General features: G+C 38.2%; 3 protein-coding genes and 1 pseudogene across 10 annotated transcripts; 3 read left to right on the top strand and 1 right to left on the bottom strand.

Moving 5' to 3' along the window:
* The first annotated feature begins 5,540 nt into the window (after positions 1 to 5,540).
* LOC133735825 (histone H1.2-like) lies at positions 5,541 to 7,005 on the top strand. The gene is made up of 2 exons (XM_062163248.1): positions 5,541 to 5,877; positions 6,023 to 7,005. The coding sequence occupies exons 1-2, from the start codon at positions 5,683 to 5,685 to the stop codon at positions 6,746 to 6,748; spliced, it is 921 nt and encodes a 306-aa protein (XP_062019232.1). The 5' UTR covers positions 5,541 to 5,682; the 3' UTR covers positions 6,749 to 7,005.
* Positions 7,006 to 13,301: 6,296 nt separating this feature from the next.
* LOC133735823 (calmodulin calcium-dependent NAD kinase-like) lies at positions 13,302 to 16,664 on the bottom strand. Of its 4 annotated transcripts, none has more exons than XM_062163245.1 (9): positions 16,492 to 16,663; positions 16,209 to 16,385; positions 15,884 to 16,107; positions 15,698 to 15,759; positions 15,387 to 15,608; positions 15,075 to 15,201; positions 14,604 to 14,929; positions 14,328 to 14,472; positions 13,302 to 13,796 (listed from the first exon to the last, which is right to left on the bottom strand). In XM_062163245.1, exons 1-9 carry the CDS (start codon positions 16,499 to 16,501, stop codon positions 13,557 to 13,559), a joined length of 1,533 nt encoding a protein of 510 aa, XP_062019229.1. In that variant the 5' UTR covers positions 16,502 to 16,663; the 3' UTR covers positions 13,302 to 13,556. The 4 variants fall into 4 exon arrangements, with proteins under 4 accessions (XP_062019229.1, XP_062019228.1, XP_062019231.1 ...); XM_062163244.1 differs by having other exon boundaries at positions 16,209 to 16,388; positions 16,492 to 16,662; XM_062163246.1 differs by having other exon boundaries at positions 13,585 to 13,789; positions 16,209 to 16,388; positions 16,492 to 16,664.
* A 663-nt stretch (positions 16,665 to 17,327) lies between these two features.
* On the top strand, positions 17,328 to 21,364 carry LOC133736239 (pentatricopeptide repeat-containing protein At3g22470, mitochondrial-like). Of its 5 annotated transcripts, XM_062163681.1 has the most exons (4): positions 17,328 to 19,978; positions 20,148 to 20,200; positions 20,557 to 21,068; positions 21,170 to 21,364. In XM_062163681.1, exon 1 carries the CDS (start codon positions 17,404 to 17,406, stop codon positions 19,534 to 19,536), a length of 2,133 nt encoding a protein of 710 aa, XP_062019665.1. In that variant the 5' UTR covers positions 17,328 to 17,403; the 3' UTR covers positions 19,537 to 19,978; positions 20,148 to 20,200; positions 20,557 to 21,068; positions 21,170 to 21,364. The 5 variants fall into 5 exon arrangements, with proteins under 5 accessions (XP_062019665.1, XP_062019664.1, XP_062019663.1 ...); XM_062163680.1 differs by lacking the exon at positions 20,148 to 20,200 and having other exon boundaries at positions 17,328 to 19,875; XM_062163679.1 differs by lacking the exon at positions 20,148 to 20,200.
* Positions 21,365 to 22,122: 758 nt separating this feature from the next.
* LOC133736241 (transcription initiation factor IIF subunit alpha-like) lies at positions 22,123 to 25,147 on the top strand (annotated as a pseudogene).
* Positions 25,148 to 26,325: the final 1,178 nt, after the last annotated feature.

Raw genomic sequence — 26,325 nt, 5'->3', positions numbered from 1 at the left:
TTGATTCAGACAGCGCGGCCGCTCGGATCACTGGGTTTTGGGTGCGGAGGCTTTCCAGTGCTCAGAGGTGGAAGCTTTCGAGTGCTCAGAGAAGAGATGGTGCTGGGGTGCCCATGAGCTTGGGTGCCCTAATCAGATTCGAATGGGCTTGGGCTGTTGTCAAGGCTGCTCTGGCAGACTTGACTTTGGTCTCGGGCCGGATTTGGATCCGTATTTGGGATCCTGGTCGCTTACAAATCCGGATCTTAGATCCGAGACAGCTGCTCATATTGATCTGGTATTTGTTCTGGTTCTTGGGAGTTTGTTTGTTAACTTTCGAGTTTTTGACACCCTTGGTTACTTTCAAACTCCTGGTGAGCGAATCACCTCTCCTAGGTGATCATATCACCGGTTACAGTTACGGTTACGGTTACGGTTACGGTTACTCATATATTTACACTGCTCTCGTGACATATGCAGTGCAGCGATGTCGTCCGACATCAAGTCACATGGTTACCTTTAATTTTAGATGCGTCTGTGCATCTTGCTATCCTTTATTATTTTCCTACTTTATAGATGCCTTTGTGCATCTTGTTATGCTCTATTGTTTTTCTTTCGATGCTGTTGCATCGCTCCATGTACTTCTCAGTTTCACTTAATATAGTTTGTCGTCTTTCCCTTAAAAAAAAAATGTCAAAACAAGGATATAATGTTTTGTTTCATTATTTTGACAATATAAAAGAAAGCATTGGTGGAATTGTCATGAGATTTTAAATAAAAAGGTCTCATATTCAAATCTCATCATTGTAGTTTTTTAATATTTTTAAAAACAAAATGAAATTTTGTGTTTATAACGGGCCGGCCCACAATATGTAGTGCTCGAGCCCATTACGGGCTCGGGCCGGGCCAATGGGCCAATATTCTTAGGCCCAGCCCGACCCGTTATTCTAACGTGCTCAGGTCGTGTCGGCCACTAACGGGCTTGGGCCGTGCCGGGCCGCTTTTAAGCGTGCCGGGCCCGTGCCGTGCTCGTGCTTAGTGGCCAGTTTGCCACCTCTAATTGAAAGGTCTCAACAGCTGTGAATTTTGCCTTGATTCAAAATTCTCAGAAAGAGCCATAATATAATGTAAACTTTATCTTAGCACTTACTTCACTTGGGCCCAGTTTGGCCCCGAGGTTGAGGCAACTTAAGCTGCTTATTTATTAATTTAAGTCAGATTAGTTGTTTTGTAAAACAATAGCTTGCTGATTATAATTCAATCTCCCACTTCCCAATATATAATTCACAAGCTGCTATATTGCTGCTTCTAGATCAAGGCCTCGTTTGGTTCACGAAAGAGAAATCAATTCCCTTGTCTTTCCCATGGGGAAGGGAAACTAAAGTTCCTGTCAGGTTTCCTTCCTCTGTTTGGTAAAACAGGGAAAATATTCAGGAATGACCATTTAATTTCCCTTCCGGTGTTTGGTCGGTGCATGAAAGAAAAGTAAAAATATATCAATGTTTCAATAATACCCTTGTATTTTAAAATAAAAACATCATAAAAATTCAAAAATACAACAATTTTTTATGCAAGAGAGGGTATTATTGTCCAAAACTTTTGTAATAAATGCTGGGAAATGGGAAGGGAAAATCAATCCCATGGGGTCTAAGTGGAATGATGTTCCCCCTTACTTTCCCCTCTATCATAAAAGTATTTTTGGAGTTTGTGATTACCAAACAAAGGAAATTAATTATTTTCCTTTCATGAGTTCTCAATTCTGCGAACCAAACGAGGCCCAAGAGATTTCAGAATTTGAGATCATTTATTGACTTTACCTATATTGCCCTCATCTAATATGTTATATTACCTAATATCATCACCTTTTACACTAACACCATTTTAACTTCTTTTTTGGTCATTATCTAAACTCACAACACTTTTATACTAAAGTTTACCAAACACTTGAACACTGTTTTTGTACTAAGAACACTTTTAAAAGCACAACTTATTAAACACTCAGTTACTTAATTTTACAGCTGATTATTCTCACAGCACTAAATCTGCTTTTAAATTAATCACCTCGGGGCCAAACTCGCCATTAATCTTGTCCGTCAAGTTATCATGTCGGTCTCAGATTGTGTCATTTAAATTGGTGGTTTGGTGAATTTTAATAGGAGAACAATTTTCACACCAACGATATTTTCTTGAGAGAGGAGTAGAAGAAGAAGGAAGAATCGCTTTGGTGAAAACGATATCCATTCCATGCATAGGATTTAAATTGGTTTTGGGCATATATATATAGATGTACGTTCATGTCCTACATCTCTTTCAGTCATGGTTCAAGAAACCAAGGCACCTATTCGTAACACACGGGATCTGAATATCACTTTACTGTTTCTGTAACAACTTGTTCACTAGCTTGTGTGGTAATTGTCATCATTCATCAACTATTAGATTTTCAGTTTGATGTGAAAACGAAAATGCAAAAGCGACGATTATCGATAATATAGAGTCTACAGCCTCGACTTATGATATGTCGGATCATAACTTGGTCAAAGTTGAGAGTCGTGATGTGCTTCTGGTTTAATCCATAGTTGACATGATCGAATCAACAACTTTGCTCTTGTTCCTCCGGCTAGCTAGTATGTATAACTCATTCTGAAGAATGTTAAGCTTTCTTCATTCCAATTGTTAGAGCAACTCCAACAGCTTCCCTATATTTTGATTTTTCTCTACTTTAGGGAAAAATAAGCCTCTTTTGCTCCAACAGATTCCCTATAACTATCTCTATTTTAGGGAAAGTGAGGAAAGAGAAAACCAAATTCCCTATATTTACAGCAAGCTCTAAAAATTTAAGGAAGAATATGGAGATTTTAGAAATTGCTGTAAAATAGAGAATCTGTTGGAGTTGGAGAATAAAAAAATGCTAAAGCTTTGACTTTTACTTCCCTATTATACAAAAATTATAGGGAAGCTGTTGGAGTTGCTCTTAACACGTACAACTAAATTATGTTGACGATAATGTAACCACACAACTAAAGGAGTTAGAAGATTCGACATGAAACGATATCAACAAATTGCAGATCCTATATATATGTTACAAATTGCTGCTCTTCTGCATGACTCGAATCAACTACCTATTGCAAAAGCCAATGTTCTTTTGATTAGGGAACTCCATGTAACGTTTGTCTGTGGCTGCCATGTTTTTATGCATAGATCTGTCACAAAATGGAGACAGTGCGTTGATGAAGGCTCTTCTTTAGAGGAATACGTTTTGATAGAAACCACAAAACATCTCATAGTTGGTGTCACACCCTGCAATATTTTGATCAAATAAATGAATAATCCGAAACGTCTGTTCAACTTGGAATCAGTCTTGCCAAAAATCAGCAAAACTGAAAATCGTTTGACCTTTTGATTATTACGATCACCATTTCAATGTTTATTGTGAACACTGTGTTTGTCTATTTACCTGGTGATAGTTGGATTAGTAAATAACATGTAATTTAGTTGATTCTTAAGAAGAATGAACCTTAAATGAGTACCTAACAAATGGATGGTTATGATGACTTTAACGTATTAAGGTATATATATCTTGTTCTTAGAACAAGTCCAACGCACTTGGCTGTAAGAGACCGACCTGGAAATCTTATCTGGTACCAGTTTACCTGTGAAATCAATTGCATAATTTATATTACCTGATCTCTTATGGAAGATATATAGTTGTATATAAACTGCAACAAAAGCTGGAAGAGCATATATAAATCTGGGTATCTAAAGCCTATTTAATGGTTGATGCATATAGATAGCCATATAGGTCCAACTAATATGTTTGAATAGTGTCATAATTTATGTGCTGGATTCAATCCATTGATTACATGAACCAGCACCGTTCTTGTTTACTCCGATCCGGTTAAACTTTGAAGACTTTGAGGTTAACATTAGTAAATTTGTGCTTTGTCTTATGTATTTAGTGTCAATAAACAAGTAACAATTAACTAGTGCTATGCCTATACTAGTAAGAGCTGTGGAAAATTCGGGTTCATTTGGTTATTGTGCGAGCCATCTTGACTCTCAAATTTGATCAGTTTGGATCCGATATCTTACAACGCTCCAGGCTTTAGATTGTTGCCTCAGCATTTTCGTTTTCCCATCAAAATGAAAGCCTAATTAGTTGATGACAATGATACCACACAAGTGAACAAGCTGTAACACCAACAGTAAAACGATTTTCAGATCCTATTTGATGCAGATTGTTGCCTTAGTTTTGTGCATCTTGAACCATGAATCCATGACCGAACGAGATGTAGAACCTAAACATCTATACACAAAAGCTAATATCCATGGGAATGGATATTGTAGACTCATCAGAATGAGAGATCTATCCCCAAATGAAGACAATTCTATCATTGTTCTTGTAAAAAGTCCAAGTCTTTTACTTGGGTAAAACCAATCTGGAAATTTTACTATTGCTTTAAAGTAGCATATGAGTTCCAGTATGACATGTTTTGGGGCAACAATAGGTGAATGAAATGATTAGTATCTAAGCTGCTTGAAGAGCTGCAAAGAACATCTGGGTATGTGAAGTCCTTATATGGTGTGATGCATAGCGGTGCAGTTAGTAATTAAAGTAGTGAATGATGTAAGCAGACTGATAATTACTTGGTTTACTATGCAATATTCCAGTGAAATCATTCATCGGCATGGAGCTATATACAATTTTGAGGCATACAGAGATGGGTGAGATAGCTAAGATGTCAAATTACCCAGGTTGCAAGTGGCAACATATGTGTCAATGTTCTACATGCTCTGGATGAGCATCTTTACTTGATTGTAAAACAACCCGGTGACCATAGATCTAGAACTCACTTGAATTCAAGTTCATTGATCACTTTTGATGTCATAATATGTCTAGATTTAGTGTCAAGGTGCTGGGTGATTTCATTGTTTGCAAATAGGATACACACCACATGTAATGTGTCACACCTTGCACAAAGGGGGATGAGATGTTCAACTTCATTGGCGTTGCACTCCACATTTCAGTACTCAAATCCGGTCCGATTTTCATAATTCTTGAACCGATACGTTCCTCAACTACGTGCCTAGCAGATATGGCGGAAAAAACCGGAGTTGGTTCCGAGCATTCCCCTGAAATCCATCGGAAGCACAATAACATCACTAAAAACCCTAATCCTGACCATTGTGGCTTCAAAACCAAATTCCTCCAAAACCCATAACCCAAAAACCACAAAAAACCACTCATTAGAAAGCTCAGATAAAAATCTACCAGATGAAAAAAGTCTCACTCAAATCCATCAAGTATATCTCCAGTTATAATCAAATCAATCGAGGAGAAAAGCACACCCAAACCAAGAATAGGTCTTTAATTTCCCCAAACCCATCCATCTATGCCTCCCCTCCCAGTCGCTCTCAGCCGTCCATACCCCCCCATCCAAAGGCTCACATTCAAACTTACGAAAGGCAGCGATCCGCGTGCTAGTCCTCTCCACCAATCAGCGCTCGCGTCTGGGATATCTTCCTTGAAGCTCTTTACTATTTAAACCGCTCAATTTCCGTCATCTTCTCACAACGAAAATTAAACCAGCAATACTACCACATTTGCTGTGTAGATCCAGATCTCTCCTCCTTTTAGCTTTTCCAAAATTCCAGTCTCCCCCTTTCTCCTTTCGTCAAAACCCTAACCCTAATTCGGGGATCCCAATGGCCGAGGACGAACAGATCGTCGCCACCACCGAGACCGTCGAGCCCGCAACCGAGACCGTCGACCCCCCGCCGGCCGACGACAAGCCGGAGGCCAAGTCCGGCAAGGCCACCAAGGCCAAGGAGCCCAAGGCCAAGAAGCCCGCTGCGCCCAAGAAGGCCAGGACTGCTCCCACTCATCCTCCTTATGAAGAGGTATTTATTGCATGTGGAATTTTCGAAATTCGAAACTGAAATGCATTTCTTCTCTGATTAGGGTTGTGAAAACTAGGGTTTCGGATCTGATTTTTATAATTCTAACGATTTTCGTTTTGATTTTTTTTTTTTTTTTTTCCCGCAGATGATCAAGGATGCGATTGTGACTCTTAAGGAGAGGACTGGTTCGAGCCAGTATGCGATCACTAAGTTCATCGAGGAGAAGCACAAGCAGCTCCCTCCAAACTTCAAGAAGCTTCTGCTCTACCATTTGAAGAAGCTCGTCAGCTCCGATAAGCTCGCCAAGGTCAAAAGCTCCTATAAGATTCCGTCGGCTCGGTCCGCCGCAGCTCCACCTAAGCCCGCTGCTGCTCCGGCCAAGAAGAAGCCTGCCGCCGCGGCCAAGCCCAAGGCCAAGGCTCCTGCGAAGCCAAAGGGAAAGACTAAGTCGGTCAAGGCGGCGAGCAAGTCTCCGGCCAAGGCTAAGGCCGCTGCTGCTAAGCCAAAGCCGAAGCCAAAAGCCAAGCCTGCGGCAAAGGCAAAGCCTGCTCCGGCCAAGACCAAGGCGGCTGCTCCGGCTAAGGCCAAGGCTGCTCCGGCTAAGGCAAAGGCTGCTCCGGCCAAGACCAAGGCTGCCCCGGCTGCCAAGCCTAAGGCAGCAGCTCCCAAGCCCAAGCTTAAGGAGAAGCCAGCCAAGGCTGCGAGGACGTTGACCAGGTCATCGCCTGGGAGGAAGGCTCCGGCGGCCAGGGCGGCCAAGCCAGCGCCGAAGAAGGCAGCGACACCGAAGAAGGCACCGACCCGTACTGTGAAGCCGAGAAGCGTCAAGTCGCCGGCGAAGAAAGCACCAGCTAGGAAGGGAAGGAAGTGAGAGGGATAGAGAGGAAGAGAGGCTAGTGTTGGTTTAGGGGTAGTCTTGTAAATCTCTTCTTCTTTATGGGTATATTTTAGGTCTCTTTGCAGCTGAAGAAGAAATATATAATCGGAGGTTCTTTTTTTACTTTTAATTTCAGAGTTCCTTTTTTTTCGTCTTGAAAATCTATGTCCTTAGTCTCTCTAGGGTTTCTGGGAAACACAGTTTGCGATGTAAAATTTCAGAGTTGAATGAAAGCAGATGAGTTTATCTTATATGGTCTCCATTTTATCACTCTTTCAATTCTGCAACTCCCACTGTGTGGGGATGAAGGGGGTTAGGGGCCCAATTTCTGAATCAAATCCCGAAAGGAAGAAAGCCTCTGCGTTTCACAGACGTCAACTGTGGTGTACGTGATTGAAGCTTGAAGTGAACCCTGTCAAATCTCTCACTCTGCCTGCTTCGATTCCAAGCTTGGTAAACTTCTCTGCCTAGACTTTATTTCAAATTTTATATTAATTTCTGAATTATGAAGACTTAAATTTGAATATAATTATGAATTATCAGTGTGATGCTGGCGTGATATGCTTGTTGTTTACTATTCCAAGTCTCTGTGTTCTGCAACAACTCTTAGTTTATTGTGCAGTGCTTGGTTAAAACTACATTGTTTGTTATTTGATTGACAACTTTCTGTTCTACTTACTTTGTTTGTCACTTTGCATTGTTTTTGAAAGCTACTATTTTAGACATGGTTTGAAGCTGAGATTACATATCTTGGCAAGTTAATAGACTCGGTGTGATGTTAGTGAAGCATGACTATTATCCAAAAATTTTTCTGTTTCGGAAGGTTGTTTGCATCCCTCTTAATCTCTTATACGTTATGTTGATTTGAAATACTAAGTATTTATTTGATATTTCTTCATTGATGGAGTCTTTTATAGATGATCTTCTTTATATGGTATGAGCTTAAAACACCAGAGGTTCTTCTACACGTTTACATGGTAATGTACTTTAGAAGGAAACAAATATGACCAAACTAAACATGTAAATCTCTTCATATATGAATAATTTTATGGATATGGTATTGATGAACTGTGCAAGAGAAATCCTTTGATATATGGTTGATTTTATGGTGGTGAGTAGAGATGAATGGCATTAATAAGGAGGAGTTACGGTTAGTAAGCTGTAAGCATTATATCATTAACATAGAATTGTCAAATATGCATTGGTTTTTGAAAGGGCAACATCTCATTACCTGTCAGGGTGAGATCATATTATACAATAAAACCACTAAACCTTGGAAACCACACGTGAGTTGTTGAGATGAGATTCATGGTGAGGTCGTTTGGGGATGAAAGAAACCAGGTTACTGAGTCATACCTCATAACACCGTCTCTTTCCAGAAGTCATGTTGTATGCAGCCTGCAGCATGCCCTCTACTTTAGCACACCCCCTGCTCAATGGCGAACTAACTGTAGCAGTTGCAGTTTTTAAGTCTATATATTTTGTGACCATGTCATTAGTGGTAGGATGTTTCTGGGGAGTAGGTTTACTTTATCTGCAACATGGGAGTAGTAGTGTTTGAGATAGATCAAGATATGGACATTTCCCATTTATCTCTATAAGCTGTTGCATCTTTATATGTTGTCTACTTGGGAGTCGATATTAATCATCTGGGTTGGCGGGTGGCCCTGAAAAATTTGGCCTCCTTTGACTTGCAAGTGCTCAGTTGATGTTCTCTTGTTTTCTTGCATATAGGATGAGGATTGTATGAAAGATGACATTGGAAAGGATAGCATTGAGAGGTCTTCAATTTGCATTCTCACATCCATTGGCTCTGATATTGTGAACTCTTGTTTTTGGGAGTAATATGTTCCTGTCAAAATATGGTAGTAACTTAGCGGAATATGTAGCTTCATTGCTGATGATTCTATAAGCTGCATGAAGTTGAAATGGGAAGGATATTGGACAGATTATATGGAGAACAGGAAACATGTTTAATATGAGACGCATTTATATACTGCTGGCAGAGTATTATCATCAGCAGTCAGCAAGGACTGAACTGACCGTTACCTTACTATGTCCTGCTAGATAGAGGTGGTATTTATTGAAACAATAAATTAAAGAAGTTGAGCCTATGTTTGTATTAGAACCTACAGGTGAGTCTGTCTCCTAGTCAGTTTGCATATCTCTTGTAGGTTTTTTTTTTATTATCTTAATATTTTGCTTTTGCTTGCAATTTCTTTCCCAAAACATTCCATCTCGTTATCTATACGTTTCAGATTTCCTCATTAATATCCCAGTTACTTTTCGGTTAAATCTTTCCTTTTTCTGCTTAATCTTACTTTTTCAGCATTCTGCTTATTTATGGTTCCGATGCCATGCAAAGTTACTTACATCCCTTTCTAAGTATTTAAATCTACTCATCTTTTACAATTGAGAAATAGGTTATCCAATTTGCCTATCTAGGAACCAGGTGTTGCTACCAGGACTTCAGCTATTTATTCTACTGCACTTGTTTTCAAGTTTAAACTTATATAGCAAACTCTTGATAAGATTTGGGGTGTTTGTTTGGCGGCAGATTGAGAATGGCCAGATGATTTGACCTAGTTCATTTTGGGTCAGCATGGAAGGCCAAAATAGTTAAATCAAGATTTATCAAGTGGACGAACCCTTTAGAGATTTGGACGACTTTTTGAGTGGAAAGAAGATATAGAGAAGTTGGAGAAACATGTATATTGCATCTATAGGATTTTATCAAGGTTGGTATTTGGTTCTGCTATTATTGGAGAAGACGTGTGTAGGACAAGTCCTAATGTTGCTTGATTTGTAGAAGTTAGAATTCAAAAATGAGTGTAAGTAAGTACTTCGAGTTTACAAAGCAACGGAATTAAACAATATGTGGGGCTTGATTTTAGTAATGCAATGACTAAGTCAAGAAATTGCTGATGACCAAGGAATCCTTGGTAGTGACTATTGGGATCCAGCAAATCTTAAATGGTTACATCAAGATGCTTGTTAGTCAGGAACATCTTTGGTTCTTGCAAGTACAGGAACACATCCAGGCATGTCTTTAATCATTTTAACTATGTTTCCTTTTGAACTTGCTTTCAGCTCTCTCTCTCTCTCTCTCTCTCTCTCTCTAGGTTGATATGCTTGTTTTCTATTCTAAATCTTATTTCTCATGTAATATTTGTCCCAAACCTTGACGAGTTGATTTCTGCAACAATACTTGGTTCATTGGTATGGTTTAGTTTGAACTACATTTGTTCGTTATTCAGTTAATAACCTTCTTATGCAAGTATTGTATCTTTTGTTTGCAACTTTGCAAAGTTTTGAAAGCTTCTATGTTAGAAATAGTTGGAAGTGGATATTATATATCTTGGTAATATGATATACTGATTGATGTTAATGAGGCATGGCTACACTCATCGATAATCTTGTGTATTTCGGAAAGGTTGCTTGATAAGTTGTAGATCCCTCTTCATATACTTAATAGTTTATTTTAAACTAGGAGTATCTATTCGATTTTTAATGTTGTCTGAGAAGGAGACAAATATGACCAAATAAACTTGTAGATCCCTTCACATATGAATGATTTTATGGAGCTGGTATTGATAAGTTCAGCAAGAGAATCCTTTGATATGTGGCTGATTCTATGGTAGAGAGTAGAGATGAATGACATTTAATAAGTACCAGTCAGATTCAGTTATCACTATATTTTTGACACAGAGTAAGTACTGTAATATAGATTTTGAAACCCCAACATCTAGTAATCTGTTAAGTGATATCATACTGTACAATAATACCAGTGAACCATCAAGACCATAGAGTTGTTGAGATGAGACTCATGATGAGGACACTTGGGGGTCAATGAAACCAGGTAACTGAGCCATAACTCATAAGCACTCTCTCTTTCCAGAAGTCATGTAAAATGCGCCTACAGCATGGCCTCTAGTTTAGGACAACCCCTGCTCACTGCCATTATGTTGTTTTACAGCAACAAATAATTATGGGTGTGTTGGAAATGAATTATTGAAGGAATGAGCTTGAGGCCTTGTGTAAAGCATTATGGCAAAAGAAAGGTGTAGTAGTTGCAGTTGAAGTCTTTCTTTTGTGCCATGTTCAGTAGTGGTAGAATGTTATTGAGGAAAAGGTGTACTTTAGCTGAGAGAAGGAAGTAGTAGGGTCTGAGATTGTAACATTTCCCATTCACTCTAATACTCTATTAGTTCTTGCATCTTTATATTGTCTCTTGGGAGTCGATGCTAGTCATCTGTGATTTGGTAAAATTTTTCAAGAGTAATGGACTAATGGATAGGGTGACTGGAAGTCGATTTTTCACTTGCATATGCTCAGTAAGTCGATGTTCAATCTTATTTTCTTGATACAGGATAAGGAATATTTGAAGACGAGTAGAAAAGATGACACTGTGATCTGCTGTTTATATTGCAGTTACGCATTCATCGACTTATATTGTGAAATCTTGTTTTTGGAAGTAAAATATTCATGTCAAGTTATGGTATTAACTTAAATTTAGCAGAATATGTAACTTCATTGTTGGTGATTCTATAGCGGCAAGATTTTGACATTGGAAGAATTTTGGACATTTAATATGGAGAACATGAAACATGTTTATCGTGTAATGCATGTTTATACTGCAGGAAATGTATTGACAGCAGTCAGCAAGTATTGAACTGAGAATTACCTTACTCAATCCTACTAGATAGAGGAGGTATCTATTGAAACCATAAATTAAACAAGTTGAGCCTATGGATTGATTTGAAAGTACATACGAGTCTGTGAACTTATATGTTCGTTTGTCTCCTAGGCTGTTTGCATTTCTGTCATAGGTTTTGTATTCTTTTCAATGTTTTTCCATTTATTTCCCAAAACTGTGTGTCTCGATAATGATATGTTGCTGAAGTTTTTTCCTCGGTAATATCCAGTTGCTTTTCAGTTTCATCTTTCCTTTTTAGCTTAACCTTCCATTTTCTGCATTCTGGTTATATTTTTATATTTACGTTTGCAATGGGCAAGATTAAATACTTCCCTTTCTAAGTTTGCTCATCTTTCTCGATTGAGAGATAGGTTAGAAATTAACCTATTAGGAACTAGTTATTGCTAACAGGACCTTGGCTATATATTCTACCGCACTTGTTTTCAAGATTAAGCTTCTAGGAAACTCTTGATAAGATTTAGACGTGTTTGATTGGCGGCAGATTGAGGAGATAATTTGGCCTAGTTCATTAGAGGTCAGCATGGAAGGTCAAAATAGTTAAATCCAGGTTTATCAAGATGATAGCCCTCTATGGATTGGTGGAAAGAAGATTTAGAGAAGTTGGAGAATAGACGCATGTATACTACATCTATGGGGTTTCATCAATGGTTTGCATTTGGTTCTGCAGTTCTGCTATTGTTGGATGCGCTCAGCTGCTCATGCACATGTACAGGACAAGTTGATGTGCCTGTTTCGTTGAGGTTTGAGTTGAAGGATAACTATAAGAATTAGTTGGAGTTTACTAAACAACAGCATCGATGAATATCTGGGGCTTAAACTTAGTAATGCAATGACCAAGTAAACAAGGACTCAGTGGTAGGTATAAGGATTCATCGCTCTTTAAAGGTTAGAGAAAGATGCTTGATAATCAGGAACATTTTTTATTATTCTTGCAAGTACAGAAACAAATCCAGGCATGTCTTTAACCAGCTTAACAATGTGTAGTTTTGAACTTCCTTTATCTCTCCCTCTTATCATTTTCCTTATACGCATTCTCCCTGAAATCTAGGTACATTGAATGTAGGGGTTCATATCCAGCAGATCTTCATTTATTTCATCCATATGCTGTCGATATAAAATTTGATGCTTGATGTGTATGGCAGTAGGTTAAAAAAAATTATATATTGAGGAATGTGGGTTACAACTGTAACCGGCAAGGGACGATATTCCTTACCCAGATGTAGATAATACACAGATGTAGATAATTGCATAATGCTGGTCATCAGCAAATTATCGAAACAACCTTGAAACTCTTCTCCAGGAATGCCAAAATGAATAATGAGATGACACAAAAGCTGCTGGAAAGCTGGTAAGCAATCAATTGAAGGCTATGTTCTACTATGTTTCTTGTTTGAGAAACTTAGGTCTTCTAAGATCACAAGTTGCAATTAATCCAACATTCAGATTCCCTTCTTTTAGGCTTATATTTTCTCCTGCTGGATAAATCCATCCTCTCATCATCACAAATATTTTACTTGATGAGTGCAATCATCTAAAAGAGCCCGCACAAAGAACCCACAGATGTTAGCTCCTTATGAGATGGCTTTCCTTTATCTTTCTTCAGATTTTGTTGATTATGTTTCTTCAACAATTTTTGCTACTAAAAGGGAAATATTGGATTATGCGTATGAGCGTATCCATTCATCTATTATATAAGCCTGAACTTATATATGCTTTTGACATTTATGATTTCCATTTTATCCTTTTGGTGTTTGCTTCCATTGTCACCATGTATAATTTTGTTTAGAAGGTGAAAGAAAGGAAAAATATAGAAAGCATCTTTTCTACATCAACAGGTTTAAGTGCTAATGAATGTCATACAAAAAGTAAAAAGGGAATTCAGATAAAATTGGTTTCATATATATTCCTATGATCTTCAACCAAGATAAGTCTGAATTTTTAACTTTGAAAAATCTTCCCTAACTTTGTCTATATGTAAGCTCCACATCTTTGGTACAACATTGACAAAATACTTGTTGGATCCACTGAAAGCTTTTGATGCTTCGTTCTGTCTCCATCTTCTGAGCCATGGCAAGCACTGTTGCCTTATTGTTTCAATCTTTCTACTTTCTGGATAGAGTACTTCAGCTCCTGTTGAATGTTTAACCTTGAAGGTGACAGGACAATGTCCTTCCAAACTGATCCCTTTTGACAAGCTGGATTAGGGTTTTTGTAGAGTTCGTATATGGAAGTCGCTCTGTCATTCAAACTTGCCACCCTTTTTAAGCAATCAATTTCATCTGGATCAACCAGCAAGGTCTTGTCTTTGTCTTTCCATCCTATCAACTTCACAAAATTACTATCTTAGTATCAGATATATAATGTAAGATTTCAATATCTTGTCTTTGTCGTTCCGTTCTATGTGCTTGCAAACAGAATTTTATGTTGTTAGTCTGGTCCTGGAAGGCTATGTCAGGCTATGTCTTTCATCTATATTGACCAAGTTATTTATACATATACATACCGTGTGTGTGTGTGTGTACAGTTATGTTAGGACTCTAAATGGCTAAAGCATGGTTCTTTTCATCTCAGATGGTGGGAGCAAGCTCTTAACAGGTCTTGTGGGGTTCAGGTTGCAAGACCCATTTACAGCAATCCAAGCATGGTATCAAATTGTAAGTTTATTACTATGATAATTTCTGAGCCTGAACCAAGAAACTCCCAACTTCTATGAGTTTCTTTAAGTAAAATTGTGCAGGTACATATGCTATTGTTTAAACATTGAATTCCATGTCTTGAAGTCTTGAGTTGAGCATGTTTTGAAGGTTATTGTTACCGGAAAGGAAGATAGACTAAGAGAAGGGATAGCAGGTGTACCTTAGGTGGTCCTTCCAACGTATTAGTGCTATACAGTCTAGCATTGTCAACTAGTTGGCAATATGTTTTAAATGCCTCTGAAAATCTCTTGTGGGATTTCAATTGTGCGTTTACTCGAACAGCTCTTCTACACATGATAGCTCGCCTGTCATGGTTGAGGAGGCCAACTTTTATGCATCAGTATCTCAAAGAGGACATGCTTTGCATTTGCTTGGTAAAAGTTTGAAGGTGCAAACAAATGTAAGAAATAAATGATATAGTTGACCAGGACTCTACCTTATTCCTCTTATAACAGCCAGATAAGCATCACACACAACTCCAACAAGCTCTATCCTGTATGGTTTTCTCTTTCTGCCCCCTTCTACTTGTTCTGGTTCTTCATCTTCAATTCGTTCCCAATAGTTTTCAGTGATAGTTCCATCATCATTCACCCTGTAACCAGCTCCCATGCGATAACGGCGGCGGTGGACATTTCTGGCCATTGTTACAGTCTGAACAACAAATGGTACCCAAGAGAGTGTGCCATCCATGATCACATCTCGCCCTTCGTTAAGTGCTGTGACCAGGAGGGATGATGCTGCGTCTGTAGATGATTGGTGTACCTGTATTATATTTGGCCTTGTTACTTATGAGTCATCAACTATTTCAATGAACGATGCAAAGGAAACAGGAGATGGATGCTGAAAGGAGAAGATTGAGAATTGGGTTGTGCTTCATTGAAGATAATCTGAGAGAGTTGATATGTACCAGTTCAGCTGTTTGAAGCATGTCGTGATGCCCTCTGGAGCTGAGAGCTCTGTATATGACATCCGATTCTTTGAAGGCATCTGCTTCAATCACTACTGCATTCCCTGCTGCTCCAGCCCAGAATGGCCTGCGGACACATTTCATCCAGAAAGATTATGTTAGACACTTGCTTCTGTTAACATTCTACATATTATATATTGTTACTAGATGATGCATGAATTGAAGCAAATTATGCTTTCTCAGGCATCTCACTTCAAAGTTCCATTAGCAAAACAAGCTTAAAATTTTATCCTTTGCTCAATAAATTCATACTCTTTGAGAATGTCCTTTAGCACAGTGCTCTTCCCTGCTCCCATTCCACCTCCCATGAAGAGGAGGACTGGACTTCTATCAGCATGAGCCACCGGAGCCATCACCTCTGTACATGTCGAGTCATCCGCTGTGGCCAGTCCCATTGCTTTCATCTCCTCCAGTAACGTTGTGAAAACTCTAGCCACCTTCAAATTTTTGGTCACCCTTTCAAATCTCTGTTCCCTATATCACAAAGTCAGGTTATTTGATTGTTTTCAATCCTTACAACTTCAATTTTCCCATGACAATTTCCATGTATCACATGCACACACCTGGTCGCTGCCATGACAATGTTCTTGAGCTTCTTCCTCGGCTCAGTATCACAACTCAAGACCTGAAATTCAACAAGACCTTAGGATTCTGCATTGTACATATATGATTTTGCAAAGCAGGTGCATCACAAGTATTTTCGACTTTCTTTCGTATTATCAATCAATTTAGACTCTGTGATCTTAAACCTGACTAATCATCAGATCAGCTTCGTTCCAATGAAATGCGAAATAACTGAGGATGCATCTCTCAAACTCCTCCAGAAGCTTCACAAACAGCGAATCAGCATCCGGTTCACTAGAAAAGAAACTGTAGATATCATCCTCAAACCCGTCGCATTTTCTCATGTATTCGGTGGCCAATTTGCAGAGGTGTGGACATTCTCTTCTATCTTTAAATCCCAGCTGCCTAGCTGCACCAACAATGTAGACATGCAAACGATATAAAATCCATATGACGATTTGATATAGATCACAATGGTTATATGAAAACAAAATGGATCATGTAATTTACCTACATAATGAGGGAACCTTTCAATCTTATGAACGCGGCTGGAGTCCGAGACCCTTAAGCGTGGGATGATCTTCTCATACTTTGTCTTTCGTTGACGATAATGCACCGCCGCGGCAATGATGATGCCGATGGCAGCGGCTGATAGGATATGTGCGAAGGTGGTTTTGCCGTTGTTTTCTTCTGAAGAAAATTGAGAGGTGAGGAATGACAAATTACAGAGCTTTTTGCATAAGGGTGGAAACATATAGCCATGGAAAAGGCCAATATATATCAAGAGGCTTACCTGTCTGCATGTCTTAGAATTCCAAGAGATTGAAATGAGAAGAAGAAGAATGAATGAATCTTTACTTTTCGATTTGGATTGTGAAAATTGGAAATGAGAAAAAGAAAGTTTTGGGTTTGGCTAATGCTTTGTGTAGTTGCATGTTAATCGTTTAGTTTGTTGTTTTGGGAGGCAAATAGACAGTGATGCTAATGACACGTTTGGCCCATTTCCAGCATACAATAAAACCTAGTCATGCATTCTCGACCACTACGGGTTTGACAGAATAATTTTTCTAAAATATCTAGTGTTTCATTTCTTAAGCTATTTTGAATTTCTTCTGAAAAAAAGAAGCTATTATGAATTTAGTTAACTATTCTACAGAGGCGGAGGGGTATATAGGAAAAAAAGAAAAAGAAGAAGAGGTGATCTAATGTGGTACAAATGTGGATGTTGTCTGACATTGGAAACACATAAATTTACTTAGTGTTTACGTGAAATGAAATAGAGTTTCTTCATGTGTAACTGAAAAAAAAAAAAAAGAGTCTCTTCATGTATTGCTAATTGATTATTTGTACAACTTTTGTAATTTAAGTTATCTATATGCTTAACACGTCACATGTATAAGTTGTCTCCATATGTAGCTTGAATTCTGCTACACTTCTACACGTGTGAGGATATGGTTGGACTTTGGTAAAAGTATATAACTTTACATAAACACGTATTATGTTGGGTATAAAATTCGATAATTCTACACATAAAAAAAATAAAAAATGACAGTTGAATAAAAACAGTAATATGATTTAATCAGATTTAAAAAAAAAAAAGAAGAAAATTATTGAAATTGAAACGATGACCACAACAACCCACTGAAACCAAAAGGAAAAGTCGTAGCGGCATAAACAGGCAAAAACTGAGTTTGGTCCTTGTACCATGTCATCCTCTGCAAGAACTGCTGTTTCAAAATGCAAGTTACCACCTTTATCCACAAACCCAGAAAGACCCACATCTTCAAATTCCCACAGCTCAACCAAGCTTTCATCTTTCTTCACAAACCAAGCTAGTAGTAATACCGCTATACCCACTTCTTCAAATCCCAAAACTTCACCAAAAAACCCAATTCCTAGAGTTCTAATCCAAACCCCACTTGACAAGTTCCTCCAAGCAAACTGTAAGTCAGGTGACATCACTCTCAATGAAGCACTTCACTATTTTGACCACATGATTTATATGCAACCTCCTCCTCCAATGTCATCATTCAATCGTTTATTAGGTGGACTTGTCAAGAGTAAGCATTACTCTCATGTTTTCTCATTTTGTAATAAGTTGACATCTTCTGGTTTATTGCCCAATTTGATTACACTTAATATTTTGGTTAACTGCCTTTGTAATATGAACCGGGTTTGTGATGGTTTTGTGGTCATGGGAAGTATGATTAGGAAGGGTTATAGACCAACTACTGTGACTTTTACTTCTTTGGTTAAAGGGCTGTGTATGGAGAATAGGATTGATGAGGCAAACAGGTTGTTTGAGAAAATGATCAAGTTCAGGTGTCAGCCTAGTGTGATTTGTTATGGTACTTTGATTAATGGGTTGTGCCGAATGGGCAAGACAGATGTTGCACTTAAGTTACATGAAGAAATGAATAGTGGGAATGGTGTTAGGTTTAGGCCGAATACTGTGACTTTTACATCTTTGATCCAGGGTTTGTGTGTGGAGGATAGGATAGATGAGGCAACCAGTTTGTTTGAGAAAATGAAGAAGTTGCGGTGTCATCCTAGCGTGATTACGTATGGTACTTTGATTAATGGGTTCTGCAGAACAGGCAAGACAGATGTTGCACTTAGTTTACATGAAGAAATGGCTAATGAGAATGGTGGATATGGTGTTGATTGTAAGCCGAATTCAGTTACTTACGGGATTATTATTGATCGGCTTTGTAAAGATGGGATGATAGATAAGGCAACAGAGCTTTTCCTAGAAATGAAAAATAGAGGGATTTTTCCAGATGTGGTTGTATATAGTATTCTAATACATGGTTTGTTCTATAATGAAAAATGGGAAGCCGGTAAAGCTTTGTTACATGAGATGATAGATAGCGGTATCCAGCCTGATTTGGTAACATTCAATGTGTTAATAGGGGCACTTTGCAGAAGGGGAAATGTGAAAGATAGCCGTGACTTGCTAAAGTTGATGATTCGAAGAGGCATGAATCCCAATATTTTTACTTACAATACTTTGATGGATGGCTTATGTTTGGTGGGTAATCTTGATGAAGCAAGAGAGCTATTTCATTCTATCTCAACTAGGGGGTGTGAACCTGGTGCAATCAGCTACTCTGTGTTAATCAACGGTTACTGCAAGTATAGGAAGATACAGGAAGCCATCAATCTTTATGAGGAAATGATTTTCAAAGGAGTTAAGCCAACTGTAATAACATATAATGCCTTATTAACTGGTATTTTTCAGATGGGCAAAGTTCAGGATGCACAGAAACTGTTTCATGAGATGCACACTCAGAATGTGCTACCGGATTCAGCTACATATTTAATATTATTGGATGGCCTTTGCAAACATGATTGCAAACCAGAAGCAATGGATATTTTTCATTCTTTAGAAAATTCCAATTTTAGATTTAGTGTTGAAATTTTTAATTGTCTTATGGATGGGTTCTGTAAATCAGGGAAGCTTGAAATTGCTTGGGACCTATTTCACAAAATGTCAAGTAAAGGCTTGCTACCAAATGTTATAACATACTCCATAATGATTCATGGCCTCTGTATGGAAGGCCAACTGGAAAAGGCAAATGGTTTGCTTTTAGAAATGGAAGGAAAAGGTTGTCTTCCAAATGTCATCACTTACAATACCCTTATGCGGGGTTTCTGCCTAAATGATGACTCGACAAAGGTTGTTGAACTGCTGCATAAGATGTCAGAAAGAAATCTGTCACCAGATGACTCTACAATCTCCATTGTCGTAGACTTGCTGTCAAAGGATGAAAGGTTACGTAAATGTCTGGACTTGCTACCCACATTTCCTGCTACCAGCCAATTGAGGATGCCATGATAAGTTTCAAGTCACTAGCATGATGTTCGGTCATTCCTCCTAACCCGAAATACTTCTGATTCTGTTTGCTCACACATTTTAACAGAAGTTACAAAATGTGAAGGTGCATTGCCATGGTCTTAAGGGCCAATATATTGTATTCAAAGTAAAAACTTGAATAGTGGGGATTTGTCAGAGCAGAGGAGATCATGGATAGTACTTGCATTCACTAGCGGCTGCAGTCCGTGTTTGACCCCCCTGAATCAACGTTGCAAAGAAACAAGATCTGGTGCAATGTACTACTGATGTGTCTGGCTCTCATCACATGGTGCTTCATGGAAGAGAGGCTCACCTGAAAAGGTTAATGTTCTGTGGAATTTCTCCTCAATATTACTCTTTTGTTGATTCCTCATGAAGCATTGTAACCATTCAATGTCCTGTTTCACTTCCTGTTGTAAAACAGGTATTAAGCTTCTTTCTATTGAACTAGACTGAATTTTTTTTTTCCGTGAAAGATATTTAGCAGTTAATCATTATTTAATGTTGTCAAATTCTCCGCTGCAAGGCCCTCTTCAGCCTTTGTTTAATTTATTTACTTGACAAGCATAAATTATTTCCCAGCTGATGTGCAGGTTAGTGAATTTGAGAGTCTGGCCAGCATGGGTAAAATCTGGAGTATATGAATGTGGGTACATACAGCTGGGTGCTTATGCACTTATAGAATACTTAGTATTTACAGTTGCCACATTTAATATACCTAGGTGCTTTACTAAGCATAAACATATTAGCTACTTACTCTTCAGTATAATAAGTCCTTGATGTCTTTCGCTAAATGGTCCTGTTTGATGGTAATAAGAGAGTAAAGTTGTATACCTATGAAACTGAAGGTTCTGCTTGTACTGAAGGCCTACTTAGGCTGATTTTTTTGACAGTCCACTAAACCAACGTTGTATAAGGTTTCCAGATCATTGGTTTTCCTTCATTTCGGTTGGACTAATGGATAATGGGGTTTTAATTTTCTTTGATTCTTTTCCTTTCTAGACGATCGTGCACTGTGGCAGTGACTATTGTGCATCTCTTTCCCACCAGAGGACTCTACAGTCTCCCTTGTCATTGAGTAGGTCTTAAAGGATGATAAATCTTGTACATGTTTGGACTTGCCTCCAACAGTTCCTGCCACTAGCCAATTGAAGGATGCCATGACAAGTTTCAAGTCGCTAGCATAATATTCAGTCATTCGAACTGCAGATACAAAATGTGAAGGCGCATTGCCATGGTTTCAATGGCTAATAGTTATTGTATTCAAAGCAAGAAACTATTGTGGTGGAGTGACTGGGCTCTGTGTGAAGATGAGATCACTGTATGCTCATGGATTGAACTTGCATTCAAGTAGCAGCTGCCAGCTACAGTCCGTGTGACTCCTCTGAATCAAGGTTGCAAAGAAACAAGATCTAGTGCAGCGTATTTTGCAGATATCTTGTTTTCTCATAGCCATGGTGTTGCATAGAAGAGAGGCTCACCTCAAAAAGTTGATGAGTGAACATGAGCTGTGGGTAATTACCAGCCAATCTCCTGTTCTGCTTCACTTTTTTTTTTTTGGTGATATATTCATGTTGGAATTGAAAATTTATGTGCTAAATTTCTCTGCTGCAAGGTCTTCTCAAGCCTTTTGTTGGATTCCTTTTTCATGATGGGCACAAATATTTCTCAACTGATGTGCAGGCTGGCAAATTTGAGTCTGGGCAGCTTGGGAAAACTGTATAGTGTATACCTATGAGGCTATGAATACGTGTGAATGTTATCATGTCCATATGTACTGACAGAATAATACTAGTATTTGCTGTTATCATATTTAAGATACTTAGTTGCTTTGCAGTATGCAGAACCGGTAATAGCGCCTCTTGTCAAATTCTATATGAGTTCCTTGGTCTTTGATTTCTATGATAATCGAAAGTAATAGATCACTCGTGATGTATCTTTTGCTAAATGTCCCTGAATGTTGGGGAAGAAGAGCATATAGTTGTATACTAATAAAACCATGTTAGTTAGTTGAACCCAACAAGAAAGACAGTGCATGTACTTGTAAGACAGAGCATGTGAAGAATGAAACCAAGGTTGAAGAGAATGTACTCATTAGAGAAAGTTTCTAGACAGTCGACTAAATCCATATTGCATAGAACTCATAGCTCTTTAATCTTTCAAAGGCGATACTGCAGTGCAAGGGTGATGATGATGGCGGTGGAAAGTCTTTAGGGCTGTGTGAAGGTGGCACCATTGCTGCAGTTGTGATCTGAAGAAAATTGGGAGAAATGGGAGGTGTGGAATAATACCATACAGCCAAGAGTGGCTTTTACTTAGACCCATCTCAATAGTAAAACTGTAAAACTGTAAAAAGACGAGAATAAGAGTTTGCGCCAAGGAAAAAGCCAAAACAACTTAAGAGTTTAAACTGACAAACAGACGACGCTTAACTTTTTCGCAGAATATGTTTTCCATTGTAAGCACAGAGGAGACAGTAGGAAGACTCTTCTCCTTCTTCTTCTTCTTCTTCTTCTTCTTTGTCTGACAATGACAATGACAATGACAATGGAAAGAGTGAAGAGGACAATGACAATGGATTTGGTGCTCAAGCTTTCATGTATCGGTTGCGGTTCATCCTCCGACTTGTATGGAAGCGGCTGCAAGCACTTGACTCTCTGCTTGTCATGTGGCAGATCAATGACTCAGCAGAAAGCCAAGTGCTCTCATTGTGGTGCTGTTCTCACCTGCTTGATTCGAGTACGTCCCTGTCTCTCTGTTTTCAATTTCTGATTTTTATTTTATTTTTTTATTTTTATTTTTATAAAAAAAAAAAACCCCGTTTGCCCGCCTCACTTTTAGATATGTCTTTAGATATTTCAGTGACCATCGAATCCATTAGATATGTCTTTAGATATTTCAGTGAGCATCGAATCCATCGAACCCATGACCTTTATAATGTTGGAATTATAACTTACCATGCCAATAGATCACCGCTCACCGCCGTTTTTCAATTTCTGATTGGCCTCTCTCTGTTTTGAATTTCTGATTTTGGAATCAAACATTGATTGGTTCATGTTGTTGTTGTAATAGGAGTATGACGTTGTGCGTGCACACAATGATGACAAGAACTACTTCATCAGTAGATTCTCGACAGGACTGCCCAACTTCTCCAAGAACAAGTCTCTCTGTAAAAACAAGGCAATTACTTAGAATCTTGTTCTTCTTTGCTTTTACTACTCGTAGGCTGCAACTGAACAAACCCCATTCTTTGCATTTACTACTTGTTCTTATTAGAACCTTATTTTCATTGATCAGGATAAGCCGTGGGTCTTGGAGGATGAGACTGGACGGTCCGAGTACCAGGGCCATCTTCAAGAATTGTTTTCAACTTAATTACTACCTACTAATGCAAGAAGGAGAGGAGATTTCTGTTGTTCCCGCTGGTTCCTGGTATGTAGTTTCCTGACTTACTATTGTTAGCATTGCTTTTCATTTACAGCTCATTACTCTTGTTTTAATGTTTCCAAATATGATTGTAACTGGTTTAATTGTGCATTTACTTATCGATCAAACTTTCTTTTCAGAATCTCTCCCAGGTTCAACTTTGACAAAGTTGCACAGTATAATAAGCAACTTACTTTGGAGGAAGCAGAAGTAAAGATGATCAATAAGAAAAAGATGCAAGATTTATATCAAAGAAGGCTTATGAAAGCTGCAACTAATGGAGCTGTTGCATTTGGAAAAGTGAACAAATTTGGGGGCAAGGATAGCAAACAAAAAACTTGTTTTAATGATGATGATGATGATGAAGGGAACATCTCAGATAATGATGATGAGGAACAAGAGGGAACAAGAAAAAATAGACTTGGACTCAAGAGAAGAGGTGGTGATGATGAAGGAAACATCTCAGATAATAGTGATGAGGAAGAAGATGTAGCAAGGAAAAACAAACTTGAACTCGAGAGAACAGGTGGCGATGATGAAGGTACAAGTGGAGATGATGACTTTGATAATGATGATAGTGAGAAGGGTAAACATTTTTCTTGTTCATGCTTCAATTGTTATGTAATGAGAATATAATCAGTGTACTGTTCACATCATTATATATTTCCGTATTTGTTGTAGATGATGACTGGAAGCTTGAGGAGATTTTCAGCGATGATGATGAAAATAATACCAAGGAAATAGAAGACTTTGCAACCGAGGTTCCAGTTCCACCAGAACTTACTCATTTGACATGTTTGTTTAATATGAGGTTTCTTTGGTATATATGTGTTAAGTTTCTTTGTGTCTTCGATCATTGTATTTTAGTATTTTGGCATACTTATATCCTTTTGGAAGAGATTTTCTTCAGACATTTTTTTAGTTTTTATGAGCATTTTATCCTTTTGTTGCTATTTCTGAGTATTTGTTGGTTTTTGAAGGATGATGAGGAAGATGATAATAATGAAGAGGAGGGTGGACTCAGTGAATCCGGAAAAGAGTTGAAGAGGCTACTTGGGCACCTCACTGAGTCAGATACACAGGATGACAACGAAACTGAGGATGTAGGTTATTTTCTTATTCTTAGGGGTGTCAAATTTTAGTTTATTCCTGCTTTTGCCATTAGTTAAGAACTGTAATTGCCTAAATGATTTATTTTTGGTCAACTGCATTCTACAAAGTGACCTGGGGAATCTATGTTGATAAGCTACTAGCTTTGGTATATAATGCATGGACTAGGACCTTTCTCCCCCAATTGCTCAATTCTTTATGCTTTGTCCAGACTAATATTATAGAGAACAGTCATTCTAGATCGGCTCAGACTACCCCATCTCCCTCCAAGCCATCCAAAGGGATGAGAAAACAATATGATGATGATGATGTCGAGGCATTTAGCTGTGCACCTCCCCAGAAGTTGAAGACTGAAAATGTACGTCTGTTAATAACTTTTTTTTTCTTTCTTATTCAGCTTTGTGTTTGGACAACCTTGGAACCACCATGCTCACTACTGATCATATTCATTTATATTGTGGAAGAATCAGGATCAAAAACCTTCCATAAAAGAAGAGCCTGCATCTGCTAGTCCTATGAGTGAGGAAGAAATCAGGGCCGTTCTTGAGAAAGAACTAGCAATTTCCTTACAAGACCTTGTTGACCACTATCCAGGAAGAGTCGAATCGAATGAGGTATGATCTGGCATGTTTACTTCATAGTTTTCCCTCTAACGCATTACTCTAATTGACATATCACATGTGAGAATAATTCATTTTGGTTAATTCTACAACTGTCAATTTTATCACTGAGGTATACTAAGAAGAATAAGAATAATCAAGATACTTCAGTGGAATTAGTTTTTATTGAATACCTCCCTTTTCTCTAGTTTATCTGATATATGCTGATATTTGATGAATGATGAATTGAAATATGTTTGAGGGGAACATGCATACCATTGGATATACTATGAAATGTCGTAATTGTTATTTATTTTTCGGTTTGTGGTGCAGGAGAAGAAGACTTTAATAGCAAGGTTGAGGAGTATGTCTTACAAAATACTATATATAAGAGACCCAAAGATGATGAAACCGGTTGCAATTTTGTATTGAGAGTGTGAAATGATTGACCTCCTCGCAGCTGAACTTGATCGCTTATATCTAGTTATAGTCATGGTTCCGCTTATTATGTGAAGGAGTTTTTCTTTTTGTGTGGCTCTTGGTGCAGTGTAGACATAGATTTTCCAAATTTACTTCTGATCACTGATATGTCATTAGATTAACCCCTAAAAATTGTCATTTGGTGTATTAGCGTGATTGTTAAACTGGTACGAGTATTTATTTCTTTCTTTTTTGACTCTTTTTTTTTTATTGAAAACCAACCCTTGGGTTTATGAATTCCTCTCGGATTAGTTCTCACTTCGTAGAGTACAGATCGTGTTTGGTAAAAAATTGCAGAATAGGTACAAGCATAAAAATGCTTTGGAGTCTACTAAAGCAAGGTTGTATTCTGTTAGCAGAGCATTTGGTTTAAATTTTCTTTTGGTTGAACTCATAGTTCATGGCTTGTAACTTTCTTTTAATCATAGGAAAGATTAAAAAATGCGTACCTATTATAAAAGGAAAACCATTTCACCTTAGTTAGTTGAACCCAACAAGAAAGAGAGTACATGCATGCCCTTGTAAGACAAAGCTTATGAAACAAAAACGTTATTGGGCCAAATTAAATCCTTTATACAATTAGATCAAAAAAGTAAAACAAAAGAGGGCATCTTCAATTAATCTTTGCTCACAAAGTCAGTAACGAAATCGTAACAAGTACAAGCAGCCTCTTCAGATCAAAAAAGAAGAAGAAGTGCAAGCAGTCTCTTTATCTCAAAGATGCAACATAAACATATTGAGTTAAAAGCTTAATCATATAATTAAAACGAGAAAGAGACATGAAGTTGTTAATCAGCAGTAGGTGCAAGGAATCGAACGTTAAGTGTCGCAGTCGGGCTCACATAGCTCTACAAGCTATGAGAAGGTTTTTCAACTTCGCAGCTCTATCCTTGTCGACTGGGCAAGCTGTGCTATTGTGCCTATAAAAGGTGTCACAAATGGTACATGACTTTTCAGAAATCCTTCATTGTTCCGAAAAACAGTAATTGCAAACCCAACTCTTAGAGCAATCGATAATCATAGGACCACATCCCGACAAATTACGTGATATTGAGGGCCGACAGTTTCCCTCGGTGGGACACATATACAAGGGTTGTGTGGAGGTGGCATTGTGATCGAAAGAACATTGAGAGATGTGAGCTGATCAAGGAATGAT

The sequence above is a fragment of the Rosa rugosa genome, chromosome 3, assembly GCF_958449725.1.
Source record: "Rosa rugosa chromosome 3, drRosRugo1.1, whole genome shotgun sequence".
Lineage (NCBI taxonomy): Eukaryota > Viridiplantae > Streptophyta > Magnoliopsida > Rosales > Rosaceae > Rosa > Rosa rugosa.
This window is presented reverse-complemented; position numbering and strand designations above follow the sequence as displayed.